The following is a 27,004-nucleotide window of genomic DNA, read 5'->3' as shown; positions in this document are numbered from 1 at the left end:
GTACTATTAGGAAACAGCTGGTAGAGACTACACAGTTACTAATAGGAAGTTACTAATTGGGAACAGCTGGTAGTCTATACACATACTTATAGGGAACAGCTGATAATTATTATATAGTTACTATTAGAGAACAGCTGGTAAACACAGTTACTAACAGTTACTACCAGCAATTTTTTTTTTTTGAAAGAATTTTACGTTATTGGTGCAATTGAGTTGAGATTAAAAGGAAAATGTGTTTTGAAACAAATGTATATTATCTTTGAATAACAATTTAGGGTCTTTTGGGTAAAAAATAAATGTCTAAAATAGTAAAGATTACCAACCAACCTATATATAAACTATGAAAATTAGATCAAGGTTCGAACTGTTTAATAACTTTTACAAAATTGTGAGAAATATAGAAACATGATATTGGTTCTGTGTCTGTATTTGTTATGAGTTATTCCATCCACATTACTGTAACTTCTCTATTTTTCGTAAGAATTTTTTAGACGAATGGCCTTTTGAAACTAACGAAAGGCTGTTTGGAACTGACTACAGGGAGTTGGAACTAAAAATAGATCTCTGAATTTTTAGAAAGGGTCTGCTGAATTCAAGATAGAGACTTCGTAGATAAATGGTTTAAAGAACCGACTTGTGTAACACTTGAGTATCTTCACTGTGGAAACGTGTCGCCAACCAGCGGCTTCCTCAGTCCAGTACAAGCAAGAACTATTGAGGATCAGAAGGAGTTTAAGGTAACCATTCCCTCAACCTGCAGTCAATGTGATCAATCCATCAAGCTTGATAAGACTGGTGAACTGATCACATCAACTCCAGGCTGAGGTACTGATCACCTCCAACTCCATCTCATTCTCAACAGTTCGTCTCTGTATTTAACTGAGGAAGCCATTGGTTAGTTAGTTAGTTTAATATGTTTATTATGCACCCCATACCCATCCTGTGGGCGGTAGTCAAAATATTACAGAGGTATATAATTGGTCCAGGGACTGGACTCCAAAGTTTTGATAGCTGAGCAAGTTACAGAGGTAATGAACTCACAATTTACAAAGGTAATGAACTCACAATTTACAAAGGTAATGAACTCACAATTTACAAAGGTAATGAACTCCAGGTAAGTCTGGTCACAATCATGACAAGTTACAAAGGTATTTACAGAAACGTTAGCGAGACGTTTCCACACTAAAGAAACCGAAGTGTTGCATAAAATTCTAATACATCATAGGGACTTTGGAGAAAAGATCTTTGTAGCTAGAGATAGAACTTTAAGAACTGAAGCAAGTTTCTTCGGAACTAAGGACTGGATCTTTGGAACTCAAACTCAAAAATCATATCCATCATTGTCTCCTGGTTTCGAACAGATAACTTTTATTAGATATTAAAAATAAAAATTGTTTATAGAATTTTGTTGTTAATTCAGTAAGGTCTAATCTTCTTTTGATAACAATAAGAGTGATGTTGGTTACTGTAATAATATGATTTAAAGAAATACCACCACACCAGGGTAATCCTGTCAGCCTCTTACAGTGGTATTCTACAAATATTCGTCACATCTTTGTATTTGACAAAAGAGGTAAATAACTTGCCCATCTAGGCTGTCGCTGCTGCACCTCCAGAACTGCCACGCGCACAGCTAAAGGTATGTGGGGACATAGCAGGCTACAATTGACCGACCCTCCCACTGGTGCCAGAAGAAGCGTGTCAGTCTGGAGAAACAAGAAATAATAACATGGAAAGGGAGCCTTGAGGTTGGTGTAGGGCTTTTGTTGAAAGGAACTGGAGCTGCTCTTTCCATCCTCCTTTACTAAGAGCACTGCGAATTTGATAATGGTATACAAGAACGGTATACAATACCGACAAGGTGAAATTAAGACACATGTGCAACATCTTGGTATCTTTATCGTAGACGTTTCTCCATCTAGTGGCTTTATCAATACAAATTCCAGGACATAATTTGAAGACAGTGACTATGCCCTCGTCTGCTACACGTCCCCTTTCCACCTGACGTTAGTACATAAGCGCCAGGTTCCTTGCCTCTGCTCCAGAATCTCCACAACTACGGTGCTCTTCACACCCCCTCCAAGGCTGAGGAGCTGATTACCTCATCTTCTGTATATAGTTCTGTCTTCAAATTATGTCCTGGAATTTGTATTGATAAAGCCACTGGATGGCAAAACGTCTGCAATAAAGATAACCAGATGTTTCACATATGTCTTAATTTCATAATGGTATACCATACTGACAAATTGATAAAACACATTTGCACCTGTTAGGTAACTTCATTCCGAAACATTCAACGTACACAGTAGGCTTCTTCAGTCGAATACAGAGGAGGCAGCAGAAGCAGGATATAAGTGTCCATTTTATTGCTTCAAGTTTCACATTGTTGCAGACTATGGAGCAGAACTCTTCTCCAGGCTGTGGGACTGACCACCTTATAGCCAACGTCTTCGAGGATAATAGACTGATTACATCGTCTTAACGTTTCTATTGGTTATGCTGCTGCTTCTGAATCCAACTAAAGAAACCTACTGTTGTAGGTATGGCACGTTTGTTGAACAATCTTTTATTGGGTCGACGATTCACATTGTGTAGATCTTCATTAAATCATTCCGAGTAATACCTAATGTCCAATATGCATATAATTCCACATACAATGTCTCTAGGAGATACCTTCCATCATGCCTTGTATGACGTAGTTAAACATCAAGACTATGAGTTGACGTATTCTAGTCCAAAACCAAGTTACAATGAAGATGACTGTGTAATAACTCGTACTCATATAGCTCAAGGTATTTTTAGAAGAATCAAAGATACATTTTAAATGTCAACAGCAGAATTTACCAAAGTTACACATACTCGAGCAAAGTCAACTAAAATTAAAATCGGCTTGTGAGCCATGTTAACTAATTTCAATAAGACGTCAATAATACCAAAGCTTGACTAAATGTTTTTAATCCCTATTATGTTGTTGAACATGTACATGGTAACAATTACAAGGTTAGAGAAATCAGTAGTGGTCAGTACAAAGAGTCCGGGGAATAGAACATGAAGTGAGATGAATGGAATCGTGGCTCTGAAGTGCATTTGAGAATTATGTTATAAAGCTGGTTTATGGCCTGTATGTTTACCCCATCCTGTATGTTTACCCCATCCTGTATGTTTACCCCATCCTGTATGTTTACCCCATCCTGTATGTTTACCCCATCCTGTATGTTTACCCCATCCTGTATGTTTACCCCATCCTGTATGTTTACCCCATCCTGTATGTTTACCCCATCCTGTATGTTTACCCCATCCTGTATGTTTACCCCATCCTGTATGTTTACCCCATCCTGTATGTTTACCCCATCCTGTATGTTTACCCCATCCTGTATGTTTACCCCATCCTGTATGTTTACCCCATCCTGTATGTTTACCCCATCCTGTATGTTTACCCCATCCTGTATGTTTACCCCATCCTGTATGTTTACCCCATCCTGTATGTTTACCCCATCCTGTATGTTTACCCCATCCTGTATGTTTACCCCATCCTGTATAACTCAATTGTCATGCGTTTCCCTTCCCTCCTCCACTTCAGTGATGTCATGACGAATCTGTCACCATTATGGACGCTTTTCATAAAGCTAAAGACATGTGACTTGCCTTCATAGTAAACTTGATAAATACACTCGATGCATTAATTAAAGAAATCTAGAACAGAAACTCGACCGACACAACTCACACAGTACCTAGTAGAAAATTAAGAGACTAGATACGACACCCTTTCCAACAGAGCTTTTGCCAACACTAAAACCATAATCCTTGAGTCTTGGGTTGAACTTTGTTAGCGACATCCGTAGACCGAAGCAGATCATTGGCCTGGTTAATTTCAGTTTCCAAAAAAAATTCCACAAAGACGTCATACACATACAAATATGTCTTAGAACTTTAACCTATACAACACTAAATAAACAAAGGGATGGACAGCAGATCGAACCGTGGTCCCGTGATTGACAGGTCCAGCTCTCTACCTCTTCGGTTATAGGACTTCTAATAGGGAAGATTCGGAAACAGTATTTCTGTACATGTTTCCATCAGAGGCACCAATTGGGCCTGTCAGCATTGGGACCACGGTTCGATCCTCCCTTCTATCCTTCTGTTTATTCAGTGACAGTCGTTTTTTAATTATTTAATTTAAGTTCCCATACAATGTTAACGAGTAAACAGTGACACACTATACTACAGGACCACCCTTGTAGAGAAATTTTCTCGAAACCAGAGGGGGCGACCCCTCTCAGGGGGGCAGCAACCTCTCTCGAAGGAGCTAATACCCCTCTGTGTCTTTTTTCCCACACTGGCAGCAGGAGTGTTCATGAGAGGGTCATGACCTATTCTTTTCACAATAGCTGAGATAAAGCAAGGTCTTGTGTTTAGCTACATAGCATCATTAAAGCATACCAGTATGCCCATTTATCTTAACACATGTCCCTGACTCTTCAGAATCAGACAGACTCTAATGGGACTGCAGACCTATGGTAGAAGAAAATGGTTACACGATATTCACAAATGTACAGCAGAGAATCTGCAGCACCTTATATTTACGTGTTTGTCTGGGGAAGTTGCTATTTCCCAAGACCAGGAAAAATTCAAGATAGTCTGCCTCTAACCTGACAATATAGCTAGTGTCATTATACTTATCCCGTGGCTTAGACTTTTGATTATATTGAGTCACCAGAGCCAGCACCCAATGCCTGTAAACACTATGTCAGCAGATATCCACCCATAAATAGAGGGTGGGAGGCTGTAACAGGCTTGCAGTTGCAGTGTGTATACGTAAATCCCAAGTCGTGCGCTGACAATCTCCAGGACTTTCTCCCTACTTGTGGACATTATCCAGAGATATAGTTGGCTAGTCGAACTAGTGGACAAGTTATAGTCGTCAGGCGACGTTCCATGTGCCCAACAGACAACAGCAGTGCTGGCGTCCCGTGTGATCTATTCAGTTAAGCCAATGGCAGCCGCTCTTCCACGTAACGTCACCGGCTCCCATTACAGTGAGCCATCTGGCTCAATGTAACGGGCTAATTACCACTGCAGTGCCTAGGATCGATGTTAGGTGAATAGGGCCAACCATTCTAGGCCGTGATGAGAGGGCCCAAGCCCAAAACACAGGTAAGGGTCATTACGACTTCCTGGTGATATACCTGCCACACTCGAATAACATGAGTCAGCAGGGCGAGTATAAACACTGGTTATAATAACTCTTTCCAGCCCTGATGGATAATTAGAAAGCAGACATCGGAGGCGAGACCCTGGCAGAGGCTGCAGGTGTCTTGAGCAGTCGCCGACAAAGATGAGTACTCCATTACACAGTGGTCCTTTTATATCATTGATGATTGTACTCATCTCGCCCAAAATCCCACTCAACTCTCGACAGTGAGGTTATACTGGACTTGGGCAAACACGCCAGCCAAAAATCAGCCTAAATTTTAACATAATTGTATACTGTACCTCCTGCACTGATCAGCACAACCCGATTTATTCATCTCCAACACTTTATCTCGCTTCACGTCTTCCCCGACTCCAGGGGAAGGGAAGAATTATATTTAATTGTAGTTAACTGATCGAAGATAGTCACTGGGTGTCACCAGGCCCCTAAGTTAATTATATTTTTCTTGTATAAAGATAGCTTGAAAAAAATAAACTTAGATGATTTTCAAACTACATCACTTGCTGCCCAAAATGTTGTTCATTATAGTGTGTTTATCATAGTTATATAATTAAGATTATTTTAACTTTTCATACCATGACATTTTTTTTCACCAGTTTTAACATATGATAATTCCTAACAATTTTACAGATCATTATTTTTTTGTATTTTTACATACATTCCAAGTTACTTCGCAATACTATTTGAAACCCTCCGCTACATATTATATATTAACAAGCTTTTGTTTTCTCTATCGACTCTGCAAATGTTACTTCTCTCTAGCTTGCAACAAATCCTATTAGTTGCTTATAACAACCTTATTATAGCAAGAAAAGTCAATCACTATCATCAGAATATTGAAATAATTAGTACACTGAGTGTACAGTGAGACTTGAAACATATTTTAATACAAACTCTGAAAAACTATTAAAATTTTAGTTACTTACATTTCCTAACACTGCTCTGGACATCATCTGAAATATTTAATAAATGTTCATGATAGTTATTAGTTTGATAGTGACATAGTACTAATCAAAAGTTCTATAAATATATTAGATTTAGTTTTTTTTTACGTGAAGACTCATCCTCATTACGAAATATCATGAGATAACAATAGAGCATAAACAGATGACCTGAACAGCAGCAGCGAGGGCCCATGGCATGGGGCCCACCACCAGGAGGGCCATGTGGCACCGGTGCAGAGGGCCACGACCGTACAAGAATCTCCAGTTAACCCTCATCCACAATGTTTCTTGCTTATCCTCTTTTCCCATGATATTTAAAGAGCTGAAATCTGCCTGAGGTAATTCCTGTGGTGGAAGGTAGTCGAGGTGCACCTCCAGAGTCACCCCGGCCTTCCATAACCCCATCACAACCTCTTCCACATCTGAGAAAGAAACACGTATATTTGATTCATTGGTGGAAATTTTTTCTTGTGGCTGCTCGATGTAACACTTACGGGTTTAACAGTTTATTTGAGTTTATTGATAGTCATAATAATAATAATTGGAGAAATTATTACCAAAATTTGGTTGGATTCTCTGAAATAACTAAAAAATGCATCTTTTGGCCAACTTTTAGAGCTGACGTGTTTTTTTTTTTTTTTTTTTCAAAATAAACACTCTCTTGATGTTAGTTTGTGTAAGTTATCATCTGCTAATTTTTTAAATCAAATTTTGGCCTATGTAGGTTCCAGTTTGCTTTATTGTGGAAGACATTGGATAAATTTAAATGAAGCTTCTCGTGGAATTATTTCTAAGTGTCGTCTGATTATTTTCAACTTTCCATTACAACCACCTAACTGTGCAACATCTGAGCGGGTTCAACATAATGTGTATAGTAGGATAATGATCTCTTGGGTTTCTTTGAAAGATTTTAATTAGAATTAGCTTATGTATGTCGTATTATTTGAAGATATTTGAATATTAGTTTCCACATAGTGACTTGTAAATGAGTCTTCTAATTCCAATCAAACCTTGAACTCTAATAACTTATTGCAACATCAAATTATCCAACATTCTGAGCCACTCTAATCTTGTAAATTAAGGAACAGAGGATTCCATTCATCAAATTATCCAACATTCTGAGCCACTCTAATCTTGTAAATTAAGGAACAGAGGATTCCATTCAAGGATCACTCGGCCACCGAAATATATCTATTTTTTATTATTATTCTTGAGGACGAACAAATCGCACTGGGTTCTTGCAGAAATTTGGGATTAGGAGGTAATCAAGTTTGATACAAGAAAGGGCCGGGTAATTGAACTTGCTTAGATCAAAAGGCCTTCTCCAGTATTAACCTTCCCTCGTCCCTGAAGACAACAAGTGATACAATAATAATGGTAGAATTACCGACAATAAGTTAGGCAAAAGGACACAAGTGCAACTAATGTGACATTTTATTGTGGCAACGTTTCGCTCTCCAGGAGCTTTGTCAAGCCGTTACAACATTACAGGGACATAGAGAGGTATATATTAATACATAGTTACAAAGCATAATATAATCGTTGTAGGTAGTACTAGTACTTGTGGTGGTAGCAATAGTTGCAGTAGTAGTAGTTGTTGTTGTAGTACTTGTGGTAGCAGCAGTAGTTGTAGTACTTGTGGTAGTAGCAGTAGTAGTAGTTGTAGTACTTGTGGTGGTGGTAGTAGTAGTAATAGTAACAGTAATAGTAGTAGTAATAGTAGTAGTAGTAGTAGTAGTAGTAGTAGTAGTAGTAGTAGTAGTAGTAGTAATGGAAGTAGTGGTAGCAGCTATGTGATGGCGGGGTTTATTGTTTTGAGGAGAATTTTTGCTAATACCTCAGAGATAATGAAGCTGCATTGATTCTGTTTAATTTTCTAAGAAATAGCTATTAATAATGATTCAGGGCATTTACGTCTAAGGAAATTGAATTCTTAAATCACTAGGTAGGCGTCGTAGAATTTCATCAGGTGGTTGGCCGAATTTCGGTATTATACGCAGGCTTTGTTCAAGTTATCGTTTCTACTTGCATTAATGTGCTCATTGAGACGTGTTTCGAGATTTCTTGCTAATTCACGTACGTATATTCTGTCACAGCCTCCACAGGGGATAGTATAAACACCTGCGTTGATTGGTTCAATGTTTCTCAGCTTCTTCCTAGTCAGTTCTTTTATGGAAGTATTGGTTGCGAGGACGACTCTAACGTTAGTTTGAGCGAGCACTTCAGAAACGTTCAATGCAACCTGCCTGTAGTGAAGGACTAGCTTTGTTGGTTGTAGTGTTAGTGTATGGAGAACTGATGATCTGAAGGTTTTTTTTCTTGCAGTCTCTCATGAAACAGGAAGAGAAACGTGAAAGTTTTGTGTATGTATGTACAATCCTAGTCAAGAAACTCTGGACTGCAAATTAGGTATGCTCTTTGGAAAAATCCATTGATGATGCCTCTTTTGGTCTTAAAATCTTTACTGGAATAGAAGTTTGTTAAATCGTTCTTGTCTGTAGGCTTCCTGTAAACTTGAAACCCTAGATTGTTATCTAGTTTGTAAACAAGATAGCCGGTTCATCTGTGATGAGCCTTGCCTGAAGATTCCGCAGAAAACAATATGAAGTTCAACGATGAGAAATTTCAATTGCTCAGATATGGTAAACAAAGGGAAATTAAATCTTCATCAGAGTACAAAACAAATTCTGGCCACAAAATAGAGCGAAACACCAACGTCAAAGACCTGGGAGTGATCATGTCGGAGGATCTCACCTTCAAGGACCATAACATTGTATCAATCGCATCTGCTAGAAAAATGACAGGATGGATAATGAGAACCTTCAAAACTAGGGAGGCCAAGCCCATGATGACACTCTTCAGGTCACTTGTTCTATCTAGGCTGGAATATTGCTGCACACTAACAGCACCTTTCAAGGCAGGTGAAATTGCTGACCTAGAAAATGTACAGAGAACCTTCACGGCACGCATAACGGAGATAAAACACCTCAATTACTGGGAGCGCTTGAGGTTCCTGAACCTGTATTCCCTGGAACGCAGGCAGGAGAGATACATGATTATATACACCTGGAAAATCCTAGAGGGACTAGTACCGAACTTACACACGAAAATCACTCACTACGAAAGCAAAAGACTTGGCAGACGATGCAACATCCCCCCAATGAAAAGCAGGGGTGTCACTAGCACGTTAAGAGACCATACAATAAGTGTCAGGGGCCCGAGACTGATCAACTGCCTCCCAGCATACATAAGGGGGATTACCAACAGACCCCTGGCAGTCTTCAAGCTGGCACTGGACAAGCACCTAAAGTCGGTTCCTGACCAGCCGGGCTGTGGCTCGTACGTTGGTTTGCGTGCAGCCAGCAGCAACAGCCTGGTTGATCAGGCTCTGATCCACCAGGAGGCCTGGTCACAGACCGGGCCGCGGGGGCGTTGACCCCCGGAACTCTCTCCAGGTAAACTCCAGGTAAACATCAAACTTTTTGGGAGTTATTGTAAGGACGTCGTCCGCAAAACCTAACCGAGTGACTCTGGTAGGGATGATGGCGAAGCGTTTAGCTTCCTGGATAGGGGACCCCCCATTCCCATACCATAAGTTTGTTTATAGAGCCAGTTATTGAAAGAAACGCAGTTGAATTTAATGCAGAGTTCATTTAGATCAATGAAATCTCCGGAAAGTAAAGGAAGATTCAGTTCCTGATTGACTTTACGTACGAGAACGTCAATGGCTTATTTGGTGGGTACTGTAGTGAAGAGGAAAGTTACGTCGAAACTACTTAGTTTCATGTTTCGGTTGGAGATGTGTCTGATGCGGTTGAGAAGGTCGCCTGAATGCTTAAGATGAACGGAGCTGATGGTCCCTAGAAGGCAAGAAAGATGTTTGGCGAGATCTCCGGCTAATTTGTATGTTGCACTTCTTACATCTGATGTGACTGGTCTAAGAGGAATATTATGTTTATTAGTCTTAGGTAGTCCATATATGTGTGCTGGTATAAGGCTGCTGGGCATCAAGTGCAGAAGCTTCTTCCCTTCACTAGCGCGAATAAGTATTTGTCTGGTTTTGCATGGGAATTCCTTGGTGAGGGTCTCTCACTTTTGTGTGCTGATGGGCTCGTATGTTGACTGATCGTTCAAAAGGCTCATCATTTTGATGTTTTAGTCACTGTTGTTGAGAGTGACGACTCCACCTCCTATGTCGGCTGTGATGACGATAATATTTGGGTCATTAGCAGGTCCATAATGGTAATTATATAACGTCTTGGAAGATTAGTAGAAGATGATTCACATAAAGCAGAGGAGGAGGAGTCATACTCAACACCAGCGACTACAACACCAGAATGATTGGCCTTTTGAACGAGCAGTCTACATACGAGCCTACCAACACAGCAGTGAGAGACACTCACCAAGGAATTCATATGCAAAACCAGATAAATACTTAGACGCTCTAGCAAAGGGATGAAACTTCTACACTTGATACCCAGCAGCCCTATACTAGCACACATATATGGACTACCTAAGACCCATAAACATAATATTCCTCTGGGACCAATCACATCAGATATAAAAAAGGCATCACACAAATTAGCCGGAGTTCTTGCTAAACATCTTCATTGCCTTTTGGGGACTATCAGCTCCGCTCATCTAAAGCATTCAGGCGACCTTCTCAACCACATCAAAGACATCTCCATCCGAAACAAGAAACTAAGTAGTTTGGACTAACTTCCTTCTTCATTAAGGTATTTATCACACAAGCAATTGACGCTCTCCAACGTAAAGTCAATAACAACCTAAATCTTCCTCTATTTCCCGGAGATTTCCTTGATTTGACTGAACTCTGCATTAACTTCAACTGCTTTTCTTTCGATAACAGCGCTAAGATGGCGCTGATAGGGGACCCCATCAGCGCCGCCTTAGCTAACTTGTATGTGATCATTCGTCGCTCAACCTCTGGGACGAGCGGACGTGAGCTGAGCCTGCCCTCTGCTGTCAGCCGGTGACAACTTGGTTTTCTCAAAATGGCGCAGCAGGCAAGAAGAAGGGTAAACACTGTCGGCATAGAAGTGGTGCGTGGGGCTGTGCATGCTCACTTAGCTCAAGTTTTATTACCTGCCATCATCAGGGACACATACGGCATTGCCAACGAAGAGCTGTATGGTGTAGCCTTGAATGGGGCATAGAATTTTTGAGAAATTTCGCAATGGAAGTGTATACGAGGACATAGTCGCCAGGTTCCAAGATCTTTGTGTACCAGTGAATCCTGCAGTGACGGTAAGGCTACATGATGTGTCCTGCTATTATACGTGGGTGAAGATGAGGAATGTACCCTTTGAGGCTGATGAGGCAGACCTACGTGCCGTCTTCGAGAAGTTTGGGACTGTTCATATGGCGACATTGGGGAAGTGGAAGGAAGGATCGTATGCTGGGATGCATGAAGGAAGTTTTTCTTTAAAAAATGACATTGAGGCATCCTATTCCTTCCTATATTTTCCTAGAAGACTTCAGGACTCAAGTAATGGTGACTTACGCGGGGCAACGACGTACCTGTCGATTATGCGGTGCCTATGATCACATTGCTGTGCAGTGTGTTAAACAACAGGGTACACAGGCGAAGGAGCAGCATAAGGAGGCATCAGAGGACCTTGAGACGTTGAATTTGGCACGACCTGAGTCGGTTTCCTTGAACAAGGCTTGGAGTGTGGAGGTCGAAGAGGCCTTGAGGGAGGAAGAGTGTGTAACTCTTCCGAGAGAGTCATGCGTTGCCGGGCAGGCACCGGAGACCAGAGATGTGGTGTCACTTGGTGAGGACAGGGCCGTGGAGGCTACCATTGATTCAGTCCTCCACGACCTGTTAGGGACCCCAGGAGAGGTCACAGTTGAGGGGCTTGTGGGTGCCCTGGATACTGCTGGGGTTCCAGGTGGTGAGAGGGGGGGAGGCATGTCAGAGACCCAGGTTGAGGCTGGGTTGCAAATTGGCATGGTGGTGGCGGATGTGCACGGGGATGGCTTCCGGGTGGAGGTGGGGAGAAAGGCTGGAGTGTCACGGAAGAGAGCGGCAATGCCCTCGGACGTGGACAATGTGCTCACTCCGGCACAGCGCTCGGGCAAAAAGGTTTGGGCTGAAGTGGTTGAGCATGGACCTTGGGGGTCCAGGGGCAAGGGGCATGTGAAAGCAGATCACAGAATGGTGATTGAAGATCAAGGGCGTATAAAGGGGAAGGGGGATAAAGGTGGTGCAGTACGTAAAGGAAAACCTCCATTGACAAATTCAAGAGTCTCTCTATAAATGTTAATGGTCTGAGAAATTCTAGGAAGCATGTATGGTTTCATGAGATGCTCATTAGGTATGATGTAGATGTAGTGTTTGTGCAAGAGCACAACCACAAGCTGGGTTGTATGTTGATGATTGAGGGGTATACTGTATATGCGGCACACTCAACGAGATTGAAAGGAGGAGTGGCTATTTTGGTGAGGGAGGCTAGCCCGTTTACTGTACATCATTGTGAGGAGGGGGGGAGGGGAGGGTTATAAGAGTGGATGGGACATGGGGAAGAGATAAGATGTCTTTTGTGTGTGTTTATGGTCCGGCGGAGGGGGACAGTCGAGTGAAGAATGAGTTTGTACGTGAAGTGTTGGTGTATCACTTAAGGTCGCTTCCAGCATTAGCTGTGGTGGGAGAGGACTGGAATTGCGTTATACGCCGCAAGGATGTGGAACCTAGGGGAGCAGGATATTGTTCTGGCATTCTGAGGAACCTGTTAACCGGGGTGGGGTTGGTGGATGTGGAGGGGGGGGGCGGCGTGGGAGGTGCAGCACACCTTTATGAGGCAGGGGTATGCTGCACGGCTGGATAGGATATATGTGACAAGGAAAGCAGTGGTGCGGAGTGTAAGGGTTTTGGATGTCTTTTTTTCTGATCATAGAGGTGTTTTGGTGGATTTGGGATGGGAGGGTCGGCCGAACAGGTATAAGAGTTATTGGAAATTGAATGTTCGGTTGATTCAAGATGTTGAGGGGAGGGTCCTATTTGCACAATGGTGGAAAGGCTTATGGGAGGGGGTGGAAGTCAATGGGGATGTGTTGAGATGGTGGGATCTGATGGCGAAGACGAGGATTCGAGAGTTCTATGTCTGACAGGGACGGCACGAGAATCAGTTGGCTTATGGGCTTATTAGGTATCTTGAGGGGCAGTTAAGGGAGTATTATGAGAGAGGAAGGGGGGGATGGGAGCCCCAGTGGCTGACATAGAGGGAGTGAAGGAACGCCTAATAGAAGTGCAAAACGAGAGGTTTGATGCGGCAAGGGTTTTAGGGGGGTTGGAGGAGGTCATGCGGGGTGATAGACCATCGGCGTGTGTCCTGCGAGGGCAGGGGCGCTGGTGTGTTGCAATGGAAATGGTGGGTTTGAGAGTTCTTGAGGACATCGAGGGGTATAGGGAGGGACAAGATTTGGTGACGACGGAGGGGATGGGAGGGTATGTTGATGCTTGGCTTAGTGCATATATGAGGAGTGTTGGTGTGAGAGAGGGGGCTTTAAGAGAGACAGGGGGATGGGTGCAGCATGTGCTGGACAGGGACGACAGAGAACAGTTACAGGGGCCTATTGTGGAGGAAGAGGTGTGGATGGCTTTAATGAGTAAGAGCAGGTGTAAAGCGCTGGGGATAGATGGGCTGCCTGCGGAGTTTTACATACAGCATTGGGGAGTATTAAAAGATTTTTTGGTGCAATTATTTAATATCATAAAAGAGCGGGGTGCATTGGGACCTTTGCAGGCGACAGCACTAGTAGTTTTGGTGCCAAAGGGTGAAAGTCAGTGCACGGTGAGAGATTGCCGGATGATATCACTCATGTGCGCAGACTACAAACTTTTTGCAAAAATTTTGGGAAATCGTATAAAGAAGGTCATTGGAAAGGTAATAGTGAGGGGTCAATATGGGATTCGGGGGAAGTCAATGTATGAGGGGCACGGAGTTATTAGAAGGTTTATTGAGGGTCCGCAAGAGGGGGAACGAGGGGTATTGGCGTTGGATTGGAGAACGGCATATGACAGTGTCGAGAGGGAGGCTCTGTGGAGAATCATGGAGTGGCAGGGGTTCGGGGAGGACATTGTGAATTGGGCGCGTACTTTATATCGGGGAGCTGGGATGTGTGTACAGATTAATGGGAGGGTGGGGTTGCATGTGAAAATGGGAAGGGGATTGAGGCAGAGATGCCCGTTGTCACAAATATTATTTGCATGTTTACAGAATCCGTTTTATAGGGCAGTGGAAAGGTGCATACAGGAGGGGGTAAGGGAGGACATACGAGGTGGGAGTCCCGGTATCATAGGTTATGTTGATGACACGACTGTCCTAGTGAGTGGGAGGGAGGGATTGGAGGGTCTGTAGAGAGTTATAGATGTTTTTGGGATGGCAACAGGTATGGCAGTGAATGTGCATAAATCAAAGTTCATGAGATTGGGTGAATGGGATGGGCGGGAGGGTGGGGGTGGGGGGGCGAGGTGGTGTGTCGTGGACCGGGTGAAAATTTGTGGAGTTGTGTATATGGGTAATGTTCAGATGGCGAGGGAGGTTAATTCAAAAGGTGTGGTAGATAGAGTATTGGGAAGATTGTCAGGATTGCGGCCGACACATCTCACGCTACGCCAGAGGGTCATTGTGGTCAATGTGCTTTTGAACAGCAAAATATGGCATGTGGCAGCTTTGTACCCTTTGGTGTATGGGGATGTCCGGAGATTGTTGAACAGAGTTTTCCGTTTTATCTGGGGTTCGGGATGCGATTGGTTGAAATGGGAGGTGGTAACACTTCCGGTGGCCTTGGGAGGGCTGGGGTTAATTCATTTGGAAAGAAGGTTGAAGTGTGTATATGTGAAACATGGGTTGCTAAGGGCTTGGGGGAGGGGATTGGAGGGTTGGGGATGCTGCAGGGAGATCTTCGGAGATTGTGGAAGGGACAAGATTTGAGAGATGGTGAGGAGTTGTTGCGTCTATTGATGATGGTCAGAGATCCGAGAAACATGCGGGTAGGGTCCATGGAGAGGAAGATATGGCCTAGGGTGGTAGTGGAAACGGAAGGAGTGTACCCGATGTACGCATGGGAAGACATTTGGGGTCGATTAAAAGGGTTACGCATCCGGCCACGCGTGAGGGAGGTAATGTATAGGTTTCTTCACGGAATATTGCCGTCTGGGGTTGTTTTACGAAATAGGCGAATAAGGGAGGGTGGGGAGTGTCAGGTTTGTGGGGTAGATGAATCAGCTTTTCATGTAGTTTATTTTTGTGAAAGCCTAGGGGCTGTGCGGGAATGGTTAGGGAAAGTAATCCGGTATGTGGGGGGAAAAGGGTTGTCGGTTTTGAGAGTGCTCAGTTTAGATGTAGGTGGGGTTGGAGTAAAGGTTCAAAGGGCAGTGGCTTACTTAGTGGTTGATTTTGTGTATATATCATGAGCAATGAGAGACAAAGGGGCGGAGGAACGTAGGATGGCCATAGCAGCATCCTTTTATAGAACAAAGTGTCGGAGGCCAAGCCCATGATGACACTCTTCAGGTCACTTGTTCTATCTAGGCTGGAATATTGCTGCACTCTAACAGCACCTTTCAAGGCAGGTGAAATTGCCGACCTAGAAAATGTACAGAGAACTTTCACGGCGCGCATAACGGAGATAAAACACCTCAATTACTGGGAGCGCTTGAGGTTCCTAAACCTGTATTCCCTGGAACGCAGGCGGGAGAGATACATGATTATATACACCTGGAAAATCCTAGAGGGACTAGTACCGAACTTGCACACGAAAATCACTCACTACGAAACCAAAAGACTTGGCAGACGATGCAACATCCCCCCAATGAAAAGCAGGGGTGTCACTAGCACGTTAAGAGACCATACAATAAGTGTCAGGGGCCCGAGACTGTTCAACTGCCTCCCAGCACACATAAGGGGGATTACCAACAGACCCCTGGCAGTCTTCAAGCTGGCACTGGACAAGCACCTAAAGTCAGTTCCTGATCAGCCGGGCTGTGGCTCGTACGTTGGTTTGCGTGCAGCCAGCAGCAACAGCCTGGTTGATCAGGCGCTGATCCACCAGGAGGCCTGGTCACAGACCGGGCCGCGGGGGCGTTGACCCCCGAAACTCTCTCCAGGTAAACTCCAGGTAAACAGGGAAATATATGGTAGGAGGTGGGAGAGGGATTTCTCGGAGGGCTACAGGGACTTTCTTTTGAGGGATTTATGGTCTTTATAAGCGGTCAGGGGCATGAACGGGCTGGCCTTCCCAGGGGGGCGGGGGGGTTGTGTGTGTTGCAGAGGACGATTGTGTGAGTGTGTGTGGAATTGTGTGAGGAAAGGATGTTGAGGTGATATTCAATGTGATATTCAATGTAATGTCTTGGTGTTATTGTGAACACCGATGATTATAATTTATCTAAGGATTCCTTCATGTTTTGTAAGGATGTACATAAGCATGTTAGTATATAAGCATATTTTAACCTGTAATTATACATGTCTACCTATATATGAGCAATGTAACTTGTCATAATAATGAGGTTTCATACCTGTTTTTTAACTAGTGGAACGTTCTGGTATTGTATATAATGTAAGATCTTGCCTGGGGTGTTTTTGCTTATATATTGTTACAGATTTTTTTCACATTTTCATTATATATGGTCAAGTGAATGAGTTTTTGATCTTGTGTATAGCCAGGTGAAACTGGTCAGTTTTTCACTTGGGGGGGGGTAGGAGTGTAAGTAATCTCTGCAATAGCAGGTCATGTGAAACACATGTCATATTATTTTAGATGTCTAATGTTGTCCATTCTCTGTAGGATGTGATGTATAGATTATCTCCGACAGTGTAAATAATCTGTCTGCAGGAGGGAATAATGTGTAAATTTATTTATTATTGTGGTAGGTTTATGTATATAGCGTGTTTTTAGGGTGATATATATTATAAGACGCTAATTGCCATCAATGACTGTTGGTGGTTATGAGTGGTGACGGCAGACACAGTTAATAGGCATGTGGGAGGATGGGTTGAAGTGTCAGCGGTAGTGTCTTAAATCCACCACCGTGCACGATATTAATTATTACCATAGGGTATATGAGGGTAGGGTGGATTGTGTTCTATGGTGGATGTGAGCCATCAGGTTCAGACATTCCTTGTATTATAGTGTTTGCCGTTTAGCTGGCTGGATTGTGTTTATATATTTTGTCATTGAAGTTTTTAGTGCTTTTACAAATGTATAAGAGATTTGTCACTGTGTATCTAAGGTGAAAGTGGCACGTTTTCATGGGGGGGGGGGAGTGTAAGCATTACTGGGTAGGTTCTATCGTTTTTTTATATGACCACCTTTTCATGTGAAGCACAGTACGTACAAGCGGTGTTTGATTTGAGTGCAGCCAGTTCTGTCATTATATATGTGCTTCTTCAGTATTTGTGTAGTCACAATTGATTATTGTTCACTGCCTGTATCTTGTTACATATTGATTATGTACCCATATATTTTTGTACCTGAGTTTTAAATAAAATATAAAAAAAAAAAAACTTGTATGTGAGCCACCTGGAAGCTGAATTCTTCGCCAAATATCATCCCCACCAGCGTTATGTGAGAAACGTCCTCTTAACAGCTCCCAAACGTTTTGATGTGCGAAATCTTGAGGCAATGCTCAACCCAGCTGAACAGGTTATCTAGATTGCACTTGAAGAAGAGTCCAATGACAAGTTACCTTTTCTAGACGCTCTCATTTACGAAGTAGATAGCACTCTAAGGTTTCAAGTTTATAGGAAGCCTACAAACGAAACCGATTTCACACACTTCTCCAGTCAAGATACTAAAACCAAAAGAGGTATCATCATTGGACTTTTCCTAAGAGCATACCTAATTTTCAGTCCAGAGTTTCTTGACTAGGATTGTACATACACCAAACCTTCACTGATCTACATTTCCCTTCCTTTTTATCAAAGACTGCAAGAAAAGTGCCCTTCGGATCATCAATTCTCCACACACTGACACCACTCCCAACAAAGTTATAATCCTTCCCTACAACCAGGTTACATTGAACGTCTCTCAAGTGTTCGCTCAAACTAACATTGGAGTCGAGGACGAAACTGAGAAACATTGAACCACTCATCGCAGGGGAACACTTCTCAATGAACACATTAATGCATATAGGAGCTATAACTTGAATATCGCCTCCGTACAATACTAGAATTCCGCCAACCACCTGTGAAATTCAACGACGCCCACCTAGTGAGTCAAGAACCCAATTTCCGTAGACGTAAATGCCTTGATTATTAATCGCTATTTCTAGCATAATTAAAGAAAATAAAGGTAACTTCATCAACTTTGAAGTATTAGCAAGAATTCTTCTCAAAACAATATACTCAGCATCACTTAGCTGCTACCACTACTACTACTACCACAATTACTCCAATAACTACTACTACTGCCAGTACTACAACAACTACTACTGCAAGTACTACAACTACTACTGCAAGTACTACAACAACTACCACTACTACTACCACCACCACCACAAGTACCGCTACTACTACTACTATTACCTACAACGAATATATTGCACTTTTCATAATATATTTTGTACCTATACATACCGCTCTGTCCCTGAATTGTTTGTAACGACTTGACAAAAGTCGAAGAGCGAAACGTTGAGACAATGAAATGTCTCATTAGTTGCATTTGTTTCCTTTTACCTAACAAAATGAGAGATGTACGACTACTCACCAAAGCCTTCAAGTGACACCAACACTACGTGTTTTATTTCCAACACTGAAATTGTTGCCACCACCAGCCCGCGAGTCTCCAACATTGGTACTGTCTCCATCACTGGTCTTCTCGCCAACATTGGTGCAGTATCCAGCACTCTCATTCCACAAGTAATTGCTAGTTTTAAATGAAGCATAAAATTAACAAAAAAGAAGAAATAAGATTAATTAATTCTGAAGTGGTGTTTAAATGTTTATTTGCTCGTGCATATGATTTCTGAAAAATGGTAATTCGCTAAATACTAAATAATTATTAATACATAATGGGAAGAACAAAGATTAGGAAGTTAACAATAGGCAATTCATGGCAATTTCATCATATCTAGAACAGATACTCTTAAACAGAAATAATGAGGAAAATAATAATATTATGAAATGAATGTGAAAGTTGCATAGTTTGGAAGGAGACAAATGACACAAAGCGACAAGCAGTGAAAAAGACAGTGAGTAGGACGTGTTGACTGAAGACGCCCGTCTTCAGTCAACACGTTACAAATGGTACATCATACTTGTGGTATATAGTACTCGTCCGGCACTGCAACACCATGGTTCTTGGTACCAGGGATGCTCTCAGCTATACTATTGCTAACAAATGTTCAGCATGACTTACTTCCACTTGTTAGCCTAGTGGAAGTAGATCATTAAACTAAGATGGACTAATTTTTTTTTTTTTATTTTATTGAAAACTTACATGGTACCAAAATATAGACATAAAAACTGTTTTTGTCAAAAGACAAGAAAACAAAACTTACACAATTTATAATCTCACCACAAAATATACCTAATCCATTGAACTAAACCCTTACACTATAGTATCTCTCTCTCAATCCCTTGCAATGTGCAGGATGATAAACCCTTGCAGCCACATAATAGTGGTAACCCCCCTTTTCATGTACTTAGCCTGAAACAATGTGCATATATACACATGACATGACAAAAGTGTATAACCTAAATCAAAAAGAATCATGTTATTTTTTGACAGTTAGTACATACAAACTAACAGATCTTAGCATTTACTAACTTACATTTTATAAAAGTTATATATAAATAAAAACTAACAAACAACTAACAAAATATGAAAAATTGTTCAAATAAATGGACCAACAATAACTTTTACACAATACAAAACGTCAAAAACATCTTATGCTAAATATAAAAGTTTTATACAATGTTAGATTCAGTACTAAGTCTAATATATACACTTCATGCAAACTTATAGATGTATTATGCCTTTAAATCTAAAGCCATTTAAACAATGTTCCAGAGCAATATCAGACTTACTCTGTCATGCACTAAGTTACACAATATAACTTATGGCTCCTAATAAAACATGTACCGGGCAGTACTACCTCAATCATGAACAAAACCAACCTGGCAAAAGACACTTCAGAAAGCCACCCCCTGCCATCCCCTGACCCCATGCTATCTGTATTAAAAAAAAAACACAAACTCACGTTCCCTTCCATGCTCAAGTTCGTACCTGACGTCGAAAGTCATAAAACCCCTGTCTCAACCAAATGTCACCAGTTCACCCCCCCTACGCCCCCCCCCCTTTCCTAACGACTTTACACCCATATGCTCCACTACCACACACTTTTATTCCACCTTCCATCCTCCACTAATCTCAAAAAAGAACAAAAATGCCAGTTTAGGGAGAACCAGCCCAATCCAGCTCTAAACTACACCCAACCCTAACATTACACCTACCGATAGATTACGATAACCCAAGGGAAAACTATTTACCCACAACCTCCCATATAGTAGCCTATTTCTGCATACTGTACGATACACACTCGCCGCAAGCGCCCGCACCCTATATTCACCCCCCACCTCCCGCATGCACCAAGACACATACAAAAAATCTGCCACTATATACATCACTGCCCTCCGAATGTCCTTGGAAACCCCTCCCACATCGAAATGCAAAGCCCTCAAAGTCGAAATGTTTCTTCCCCCTCCCGCCACTATACCCAGAACTCTCGCTAACCATGTCCTTACAAAACCCAAGGTTTCACAAAAATATATGGCATGAAAAGCCGTCTCCTCTTCCTCACAATGCAAACAAGTGCCAGCACCTACATAACCCATTCTATATAACACTGACCTTGTAGCTAGAATTCCCATAAAGAATCTATAAACCACTTCACGAACCCTTGGCTTTAATCTGATCTTCCGAAAGTCTTCCCAAATGCCCCTCCAATCATACATTGGGTATGTAGCTACTCCCTGTATCACTGTACCCTGCCTACCTATCCTCCCAAGCCTACTTACCCTTACTTTTTTTTTCCCTTACTGCCAACAAATTTCGCACCATATCTTCACACTCCAGTAGTTCCTTTCCCTTCCACCATTTTCGCACATCCTTCATGACCTCTCCCACCCTTCTACCCCTCTCCCCTCCCACCCTCAAGTATCGCTGCTTCACATACACTGCCTTCACTCGTGTGTCCAAAGGTATAAGACCCAGCCCACCCTGCCGCACGCCCATCGTCACCACCTCCTTCCGTAGCCATGGCTTCCCATAACCCCACACATACCTCAAAACCACCCTCTCCAGTTCCTGAATATCACACGACCTCAGGGGATATATTTCTGCCACGCCCCACACTTTACTGTACACAAGTGTATTTACTACCACCACCCTCTGCTGCAATGTTATATCCCCAGCCCTCCACCCGCGCATCCTACCCATCGCTCTACTCACTACTTCTTTGGAATTTATTCTCTGTGCCTCCCCAGCGTCCGCCATATACACAACCCCATGGACTAATTACACCAGCTACATCTCAGCCCTCGTCTGCTTCGTCTTTTCTCCTTCTCTGCAGTCGACTGATGAAGCCAGTACCGCAGGCGATATGTTTCTTCAAAAAGGATTCTTAGTGTTACCCCCGTGTCTTACTCTTCATCTTCAGACAATACACAGAATGTATAACAAGCAAGTGTATAGAAACATTACCGGGGGGAGTGGGAGGGGGAGGATGAGTCAGGTTGTAAAAGAAACGAACGAAGCGCGACTGCCGGAACTGCTTTAATTCAAACACAATACAGTCTAACAGAATCAAGGTTTTAGTTTATCTAAATATGTAGCTCAACTTATGTTGTTTAAATAGGTTAACGGTCACACAGTGACTGGCCTGACCTCTCACCATCTTGTTCTACAGTTTTACGCCTCAGTAACGTTCTCTGCAACTGTCTTTTTCCAGCTTTACATTTTTGAAATTTACTAACGTAATTAATAAATTTGGTGTTACAGTTGTCGTGAACAAATAAATAAAAATAATAATAAACATATATTTTAGCCAGTTCACAACTATACCGACTCAGCATTTATAGAAGGAGTGATGGAGTGTTAATCTAATGGAGTATCCACGAAGCCCCTTTGATGTCAGGAACTCCATATAAAAGTGACATAAGTAACAGTTAGCATTCTTTTTTTTAACACTGGCTTAATCGTTATATCAGTGATTTTTTTTCATATTTTATTTAAAAACATCTTACACAGTGTACATGATGCTATACATAGGTTCATTGAAACTAATAAAAGTGAAATGTAAAAACAAAAACAAAAACAAAAAAACTCCACATACAATACCCCAGTATAAAACACATTCACAAGTAACATACATGCTACTGACTGTAGCTGTACTATTTACCATCCTTCCCCCAGTATCCAACCAACCTGCAAAACGTATGTATTCATACGACAAAGTATATCCCACACATTAACATACATTTTTCATCATTGATTACATTAATACAGCCCGATCTGTTAACATCACAAAGAATCTATACAATCCTACTGCGGACTGTCCTCATCGCTTCCGGGCCGTGTGGACGTGCTGCGCAGACGCTCCTGTTTGGGTTCGTTTTTGCGCAGTTTACCTGATTGAGCTGCCCCTAGCGTTGGTTGGTGGGAACTTTATTTTCTCCAACATGGCGCTGAATAGCAGAAGAATCAATACTGTCTGCATTGAGATGATCCGTGGGGCTGTCACGGGATCCAACATGGATTTATTGTTACCAGCGATCATTCGCGATACCTATGGTATAGCAAATGAGGAGATAAGTGGTGTCGTACTCAATGGAACGACAAGAATCTTCGTTAAAATGACGTCTGCACGAGTCTACGAGGCGGTGGTCGACAAGTATCAGGAGACCATCATACCGGTTAATACAACTGTGTCGGTGCGACTCCATGATGTATCTCGACACTACACTTGGGTGAAAATCAGGAATGTGCCTTTTGAGGCGACTGATTTTGATATTAGCAGTGAACTGCGTACTTATGGGACGGTTCACGTAGCCACAGCAGGGAGATGGGCAACTGGACCGTATGCAGGTGCGCTGGAAGGTACATATACTGTTAAAATGACTCTTCGACACCCTGTTCCTTCATATGTTGTGTTGAAGGAATTACGGACTCAAGCCTATGTAACGTATGTGGGGCAACAACGTACGTGTCGGCTATGTGGGTCATATGACCACATCGCGGCGAAGTGTGGGAAACGAAGTGGGTACCCGGCACAACAGCAATGGCAACAGCAGCCAGTGGGCGAGGTAGGCGACGAGCGAGAAGAGTCTCTTGCTACGCCGCCCCAACAACGGTTGTCATGGAGTGAGGAGGTGGACAAAGAAAAGGAGCTCGAATCGCCAGTTGTAACGCTACAAGGAGAATCTCAGTCTTTGGACATACATCAGGTTTTTGAGGAGAGACTACCTAATATGGGTGAAGAAGTGGCGGCGTCTTTGGTAAAGGCGTTGGATGTCTTGTTAGAGGAATCGGTCCTAGATCAGGTGGGAGACCCAGGCTTAGTTCTGGGGACGGCTGTGAATGATGGTATGGCAGGAGATGACGGTTTGTCGACGAGAGAGTCTAAAGGATTGAAGGTGCATGCAGTAGAGGTGGAGGTGCATCAGGACGGTGCTTCAGATGACAAAATGCAGGTGGAGGGCGGGACACGAAAGAGGACTGCAGCATCATCGGATTCTGATGATGTGCTCACTCCTGCCCAACGCCCTGGGAAAAAGTCTTGGGTGGAGGTACAGCAGAGAGGGAATGGTGAACCCAAGGATCAAGGGATTGCAAAGGTGATTCCCAATAAAGGGGGGAGGAACAGAGGTGTTGCAAAACGAACTGGGGTAAAGTCAATGCCGGGGACAAAAGGAAAATCCATTTGTTGAATTCAAGTGTTTTACTATAAATATTAACGGGTTGAGAGCTGAGAGGAAGCTTAAGTGGTTTAATGAGTATTTGGTGCGACTTGGTGTGGATGTGGTATTCTTACAGGAACATAATTTTAGGCCTGGTTATGAGTTGGATATGAGTGGTTATAATGTGTACATGGAACATGCGACACGTTTGAAAGGTGGGGCTGCCATTTTGGTAAAGGAAACTAGCCCGTTCATAGTAAGGCGTAGTGAAGGGGGGGGAGGGGAGGGTAATTAGAGTGGATGGAACCTGCGGTAGGGTTCCCATTAGTTTAGTATGTGTATATGGCCGGCTGAGGGTGACGTGAGTATTAAAACTAAATTTGTTCAGGACGTACTGGTCTATTTTTTACGTGGTTTACCGAATGTTGCAATAATAGGCCGAGATTGGAATTGCATGATACGTCGTAAAGATGTGGAGCCTAGAGGTGCGGGGTGTTGTTTGGGTATATTGGGGGATTTATTGACCGGGGTGGGGTTAAAGGATGTGTGTGGGGGGGGAGGGATGGTAGAGCATACCTTCATTAAACGAGGTTATGCGGCGAGGTTGGACCGAATGTACGTGCCTTGTGCGGTTACTGTGCGGAGGGTGAATGTGATAGATGTGGTTTTTTCGGATCATAGAGGAGTGGTAATAGATGTGGATATTGAGGGTGTGCCTCGGAGGGGTCCATCATTTTGGAAATTGAATGTAAAGTTATTAAAGGAAGAGGATAGTCTTTTGTCTTTTGGACATATGTGGGTTCGTTTAGTGGTAGAAGCACCAGGAGATGTTGCCATGGTTAATTGGTGGGAAACGATAGCTAAAAAACGTATTAAGGAATATTATATTAATCGAGGGACGAGATATAATCAGTTACAATACGGTTTTCAAAAATATTTAGATGGGCAGTTGCGCGAATGTTATGCACAAATTAATGCTAATTATCCTGTTATTGAAATTGAAAGTTTGAAGGAAAATATCCGGAATTTACAAAATGAGAGGTTTGATGGGGAAAGGCTTAAGGGCGGGATTGAGGAGGTTTTGTGGGGAGATCGGCCGTCGGCGTGTGTGTTGCGGAGTCAACACACACGTCGCAAGGCAATGGAGTTAATGGGGTTGAATGTTCAGGTAGGTATGCAAGGGTATAAAGTGAATCAGGTGTTGACGACGACTGAGGGTATGAGTGGGTATATTGATGCTTGGGTTAAGTTGAAAACGCAAAGTGTGGGAATAAGCGAAATAGCATTACAGTCAATTGGAAGGTTTGTGCAGTGTGAGTTGACAGAGCATGATCGATTCGTTTTGGAAGGGCCGATAACGGAGTGTGAGACATGGGAAGCTTAATCCGGGGCGCAATTAGGTAAGGCACCAGGAATTGATGGGTAGCCCAGTGACTTTTATCTTCAAAATTGGAGCGTTTTAAAAGGGTTTTTGGTAAGATTATTCATTATCCTTAAGCGGGATCGGGTTTTAGTGACAGAGCAAAGGATGGCTGTGGTCGTTCTAGTGCCTAAAGGTGAGCCATTAACAGTCAAAGACTATCGTGCTATTTCATTATTGTGTGGTGATTATAAGATTTTTGCAAGAATTTTAGCTAACAGAATAAAAAAGGTCCTGGGTAAAGTGATTGATAAGGGACAATATGGGGTGCCGGGAAGGTCTATGTATGACGGGCATGGTTTGATTAGAAGTTTTATTGAAGAAAGAGTAAAATTGGGAGGGGGGGTGTTGGCTATAGATTGGGAGGCGGCATATGATAGTGTAGAAAGGGAAGCGTTATGGAAGATTATGAGATGGCAGGGGTTTGGAGAGGAAATTATATCATGGGCCAAATTAATGTATCAAGATGCATCCTTGCGGGTGCAGGTAAATGGAAGGTTAGGAGAACAAATTCAGATGAGAAGGGGTCTACGTCAACGTTGTCCCCTTTCACAAATATTTTTTGCGTGTTTACAGGATCCCTTTTATAGAGGAATTAGGGTCTTATTAGCAGCAAATGGGGTTGGTGACGAAAGGGGTGGGGGGGCTGGCATTGTTGGATATGTTGATGACAATGATTTTAGTGAGTGGTAACAGGGATTTGCCTCGGGTGGAAAAGTTAGTAAACGTTTTTGAAAAGGCTTCTGGTATGTCAATTAATAAGGAGAAAACGAAGTATATGGATCTTGGGGATGGGTTAAGTGAGGAATGTGAAGTAGTTGAAAGGTGGAAAAAGGTGGACCAATTACTGATATGTGGGATCGTTTATGTAAGTGATATCAAGTTAGCACAACAAATAAATTCAGTGCGTATTGTAAATGGTGTACTGAAACGCCTCAGTGGTTTACGAGCTGCACACTTAACTTTGCATCAAAGAGTGATTACAACGAATGTCCTATTATATAGTAAACTTTGGCATGTTGCAGTAATATATCCAATACTTCGTAGTGAAATACAAAGGTTACAAAAGCGCGTTTTTAGATTCATTTGGGGTACTGGAAGCGAATGGTTAGGTAGAGCGGTTGTCACACTCCCGGTTGGCCGAGGAGGGCTGGGTCTTATAGCTGTTGAAAAGAGGATTATGAGTGTGTATTTGAAACGTAGTTATAAGTGGGAGGTGGGGGAGGCGAGGGAAGGCGGACTTCATAAGATAAGTCAGGATATGCAACGGTGGTGGGTGGGTAGGGAGTTCATAATAGGTGAGGCAATGTTACGGGTCATCATAAACATGAGAGATCCTTCACATATTAAATTGGGAAATCTTGATGGAGTGGATGGTAAGGCAGTGGTAGCGGTGGTAGAAGGGGTTTATCCGATGTATGATTGGCGTAATATTTGGGGGCGTTTGAACACATTGCGTTTGAAACCTAAAGTACGAGAAGTTATGTATAGATTTTTACAT

General features: G+C 42.6%; 1 protein-coding gene across 1 annotated transcript; it reads right to left on the bottom strand.

Moving 5' to 3' along the window:
• Positions 1-1,352: 1,352 nt before the first annotated feature.
• On the bottom strand, positions 1,353-19,036 carry LOC128688803 (uncharacterized). Its single transcript, XM_053776793.2, has 4 exons — positions 18,892-19,036; positions 6,325-6,578; positions 6,139-6,165; positions 1,353-1,706 (listed from the first exon to the last, which is right to left on the bottom strand). Exons 1-4 carry the CDS (start codon positions 19,034-19,036, stop codon positions 1,548-1,550), a joined length of 585 nt encoding a protein of 194 aa, XP_053632768.2. The 3' UTR covers positions 1,353-1,547.
• Positions 19,037-27,004: the final 7,968 nt, after the last annotated feature.

The sequence above is a fragment of the Cherax quadricarinatus genome, chromosome 16 (assembly GCF_038502225.1).
Source record: "Cherax quadricarinatus isolate ZL_2023a chromosome 16, ASM3850222v1, whole genome shotgun sequence".
NCBI classification, from domain to species: domain Eukaryota; kingdom Metazoa; phylum Arthropoda; class Malacostraca; order Decapoda; family Parastacidae; genus Cherax; species Cherax quadricarinatus.
This window is presented reverse-complemented; position numbering and strand designations above follow the sequence as displayed.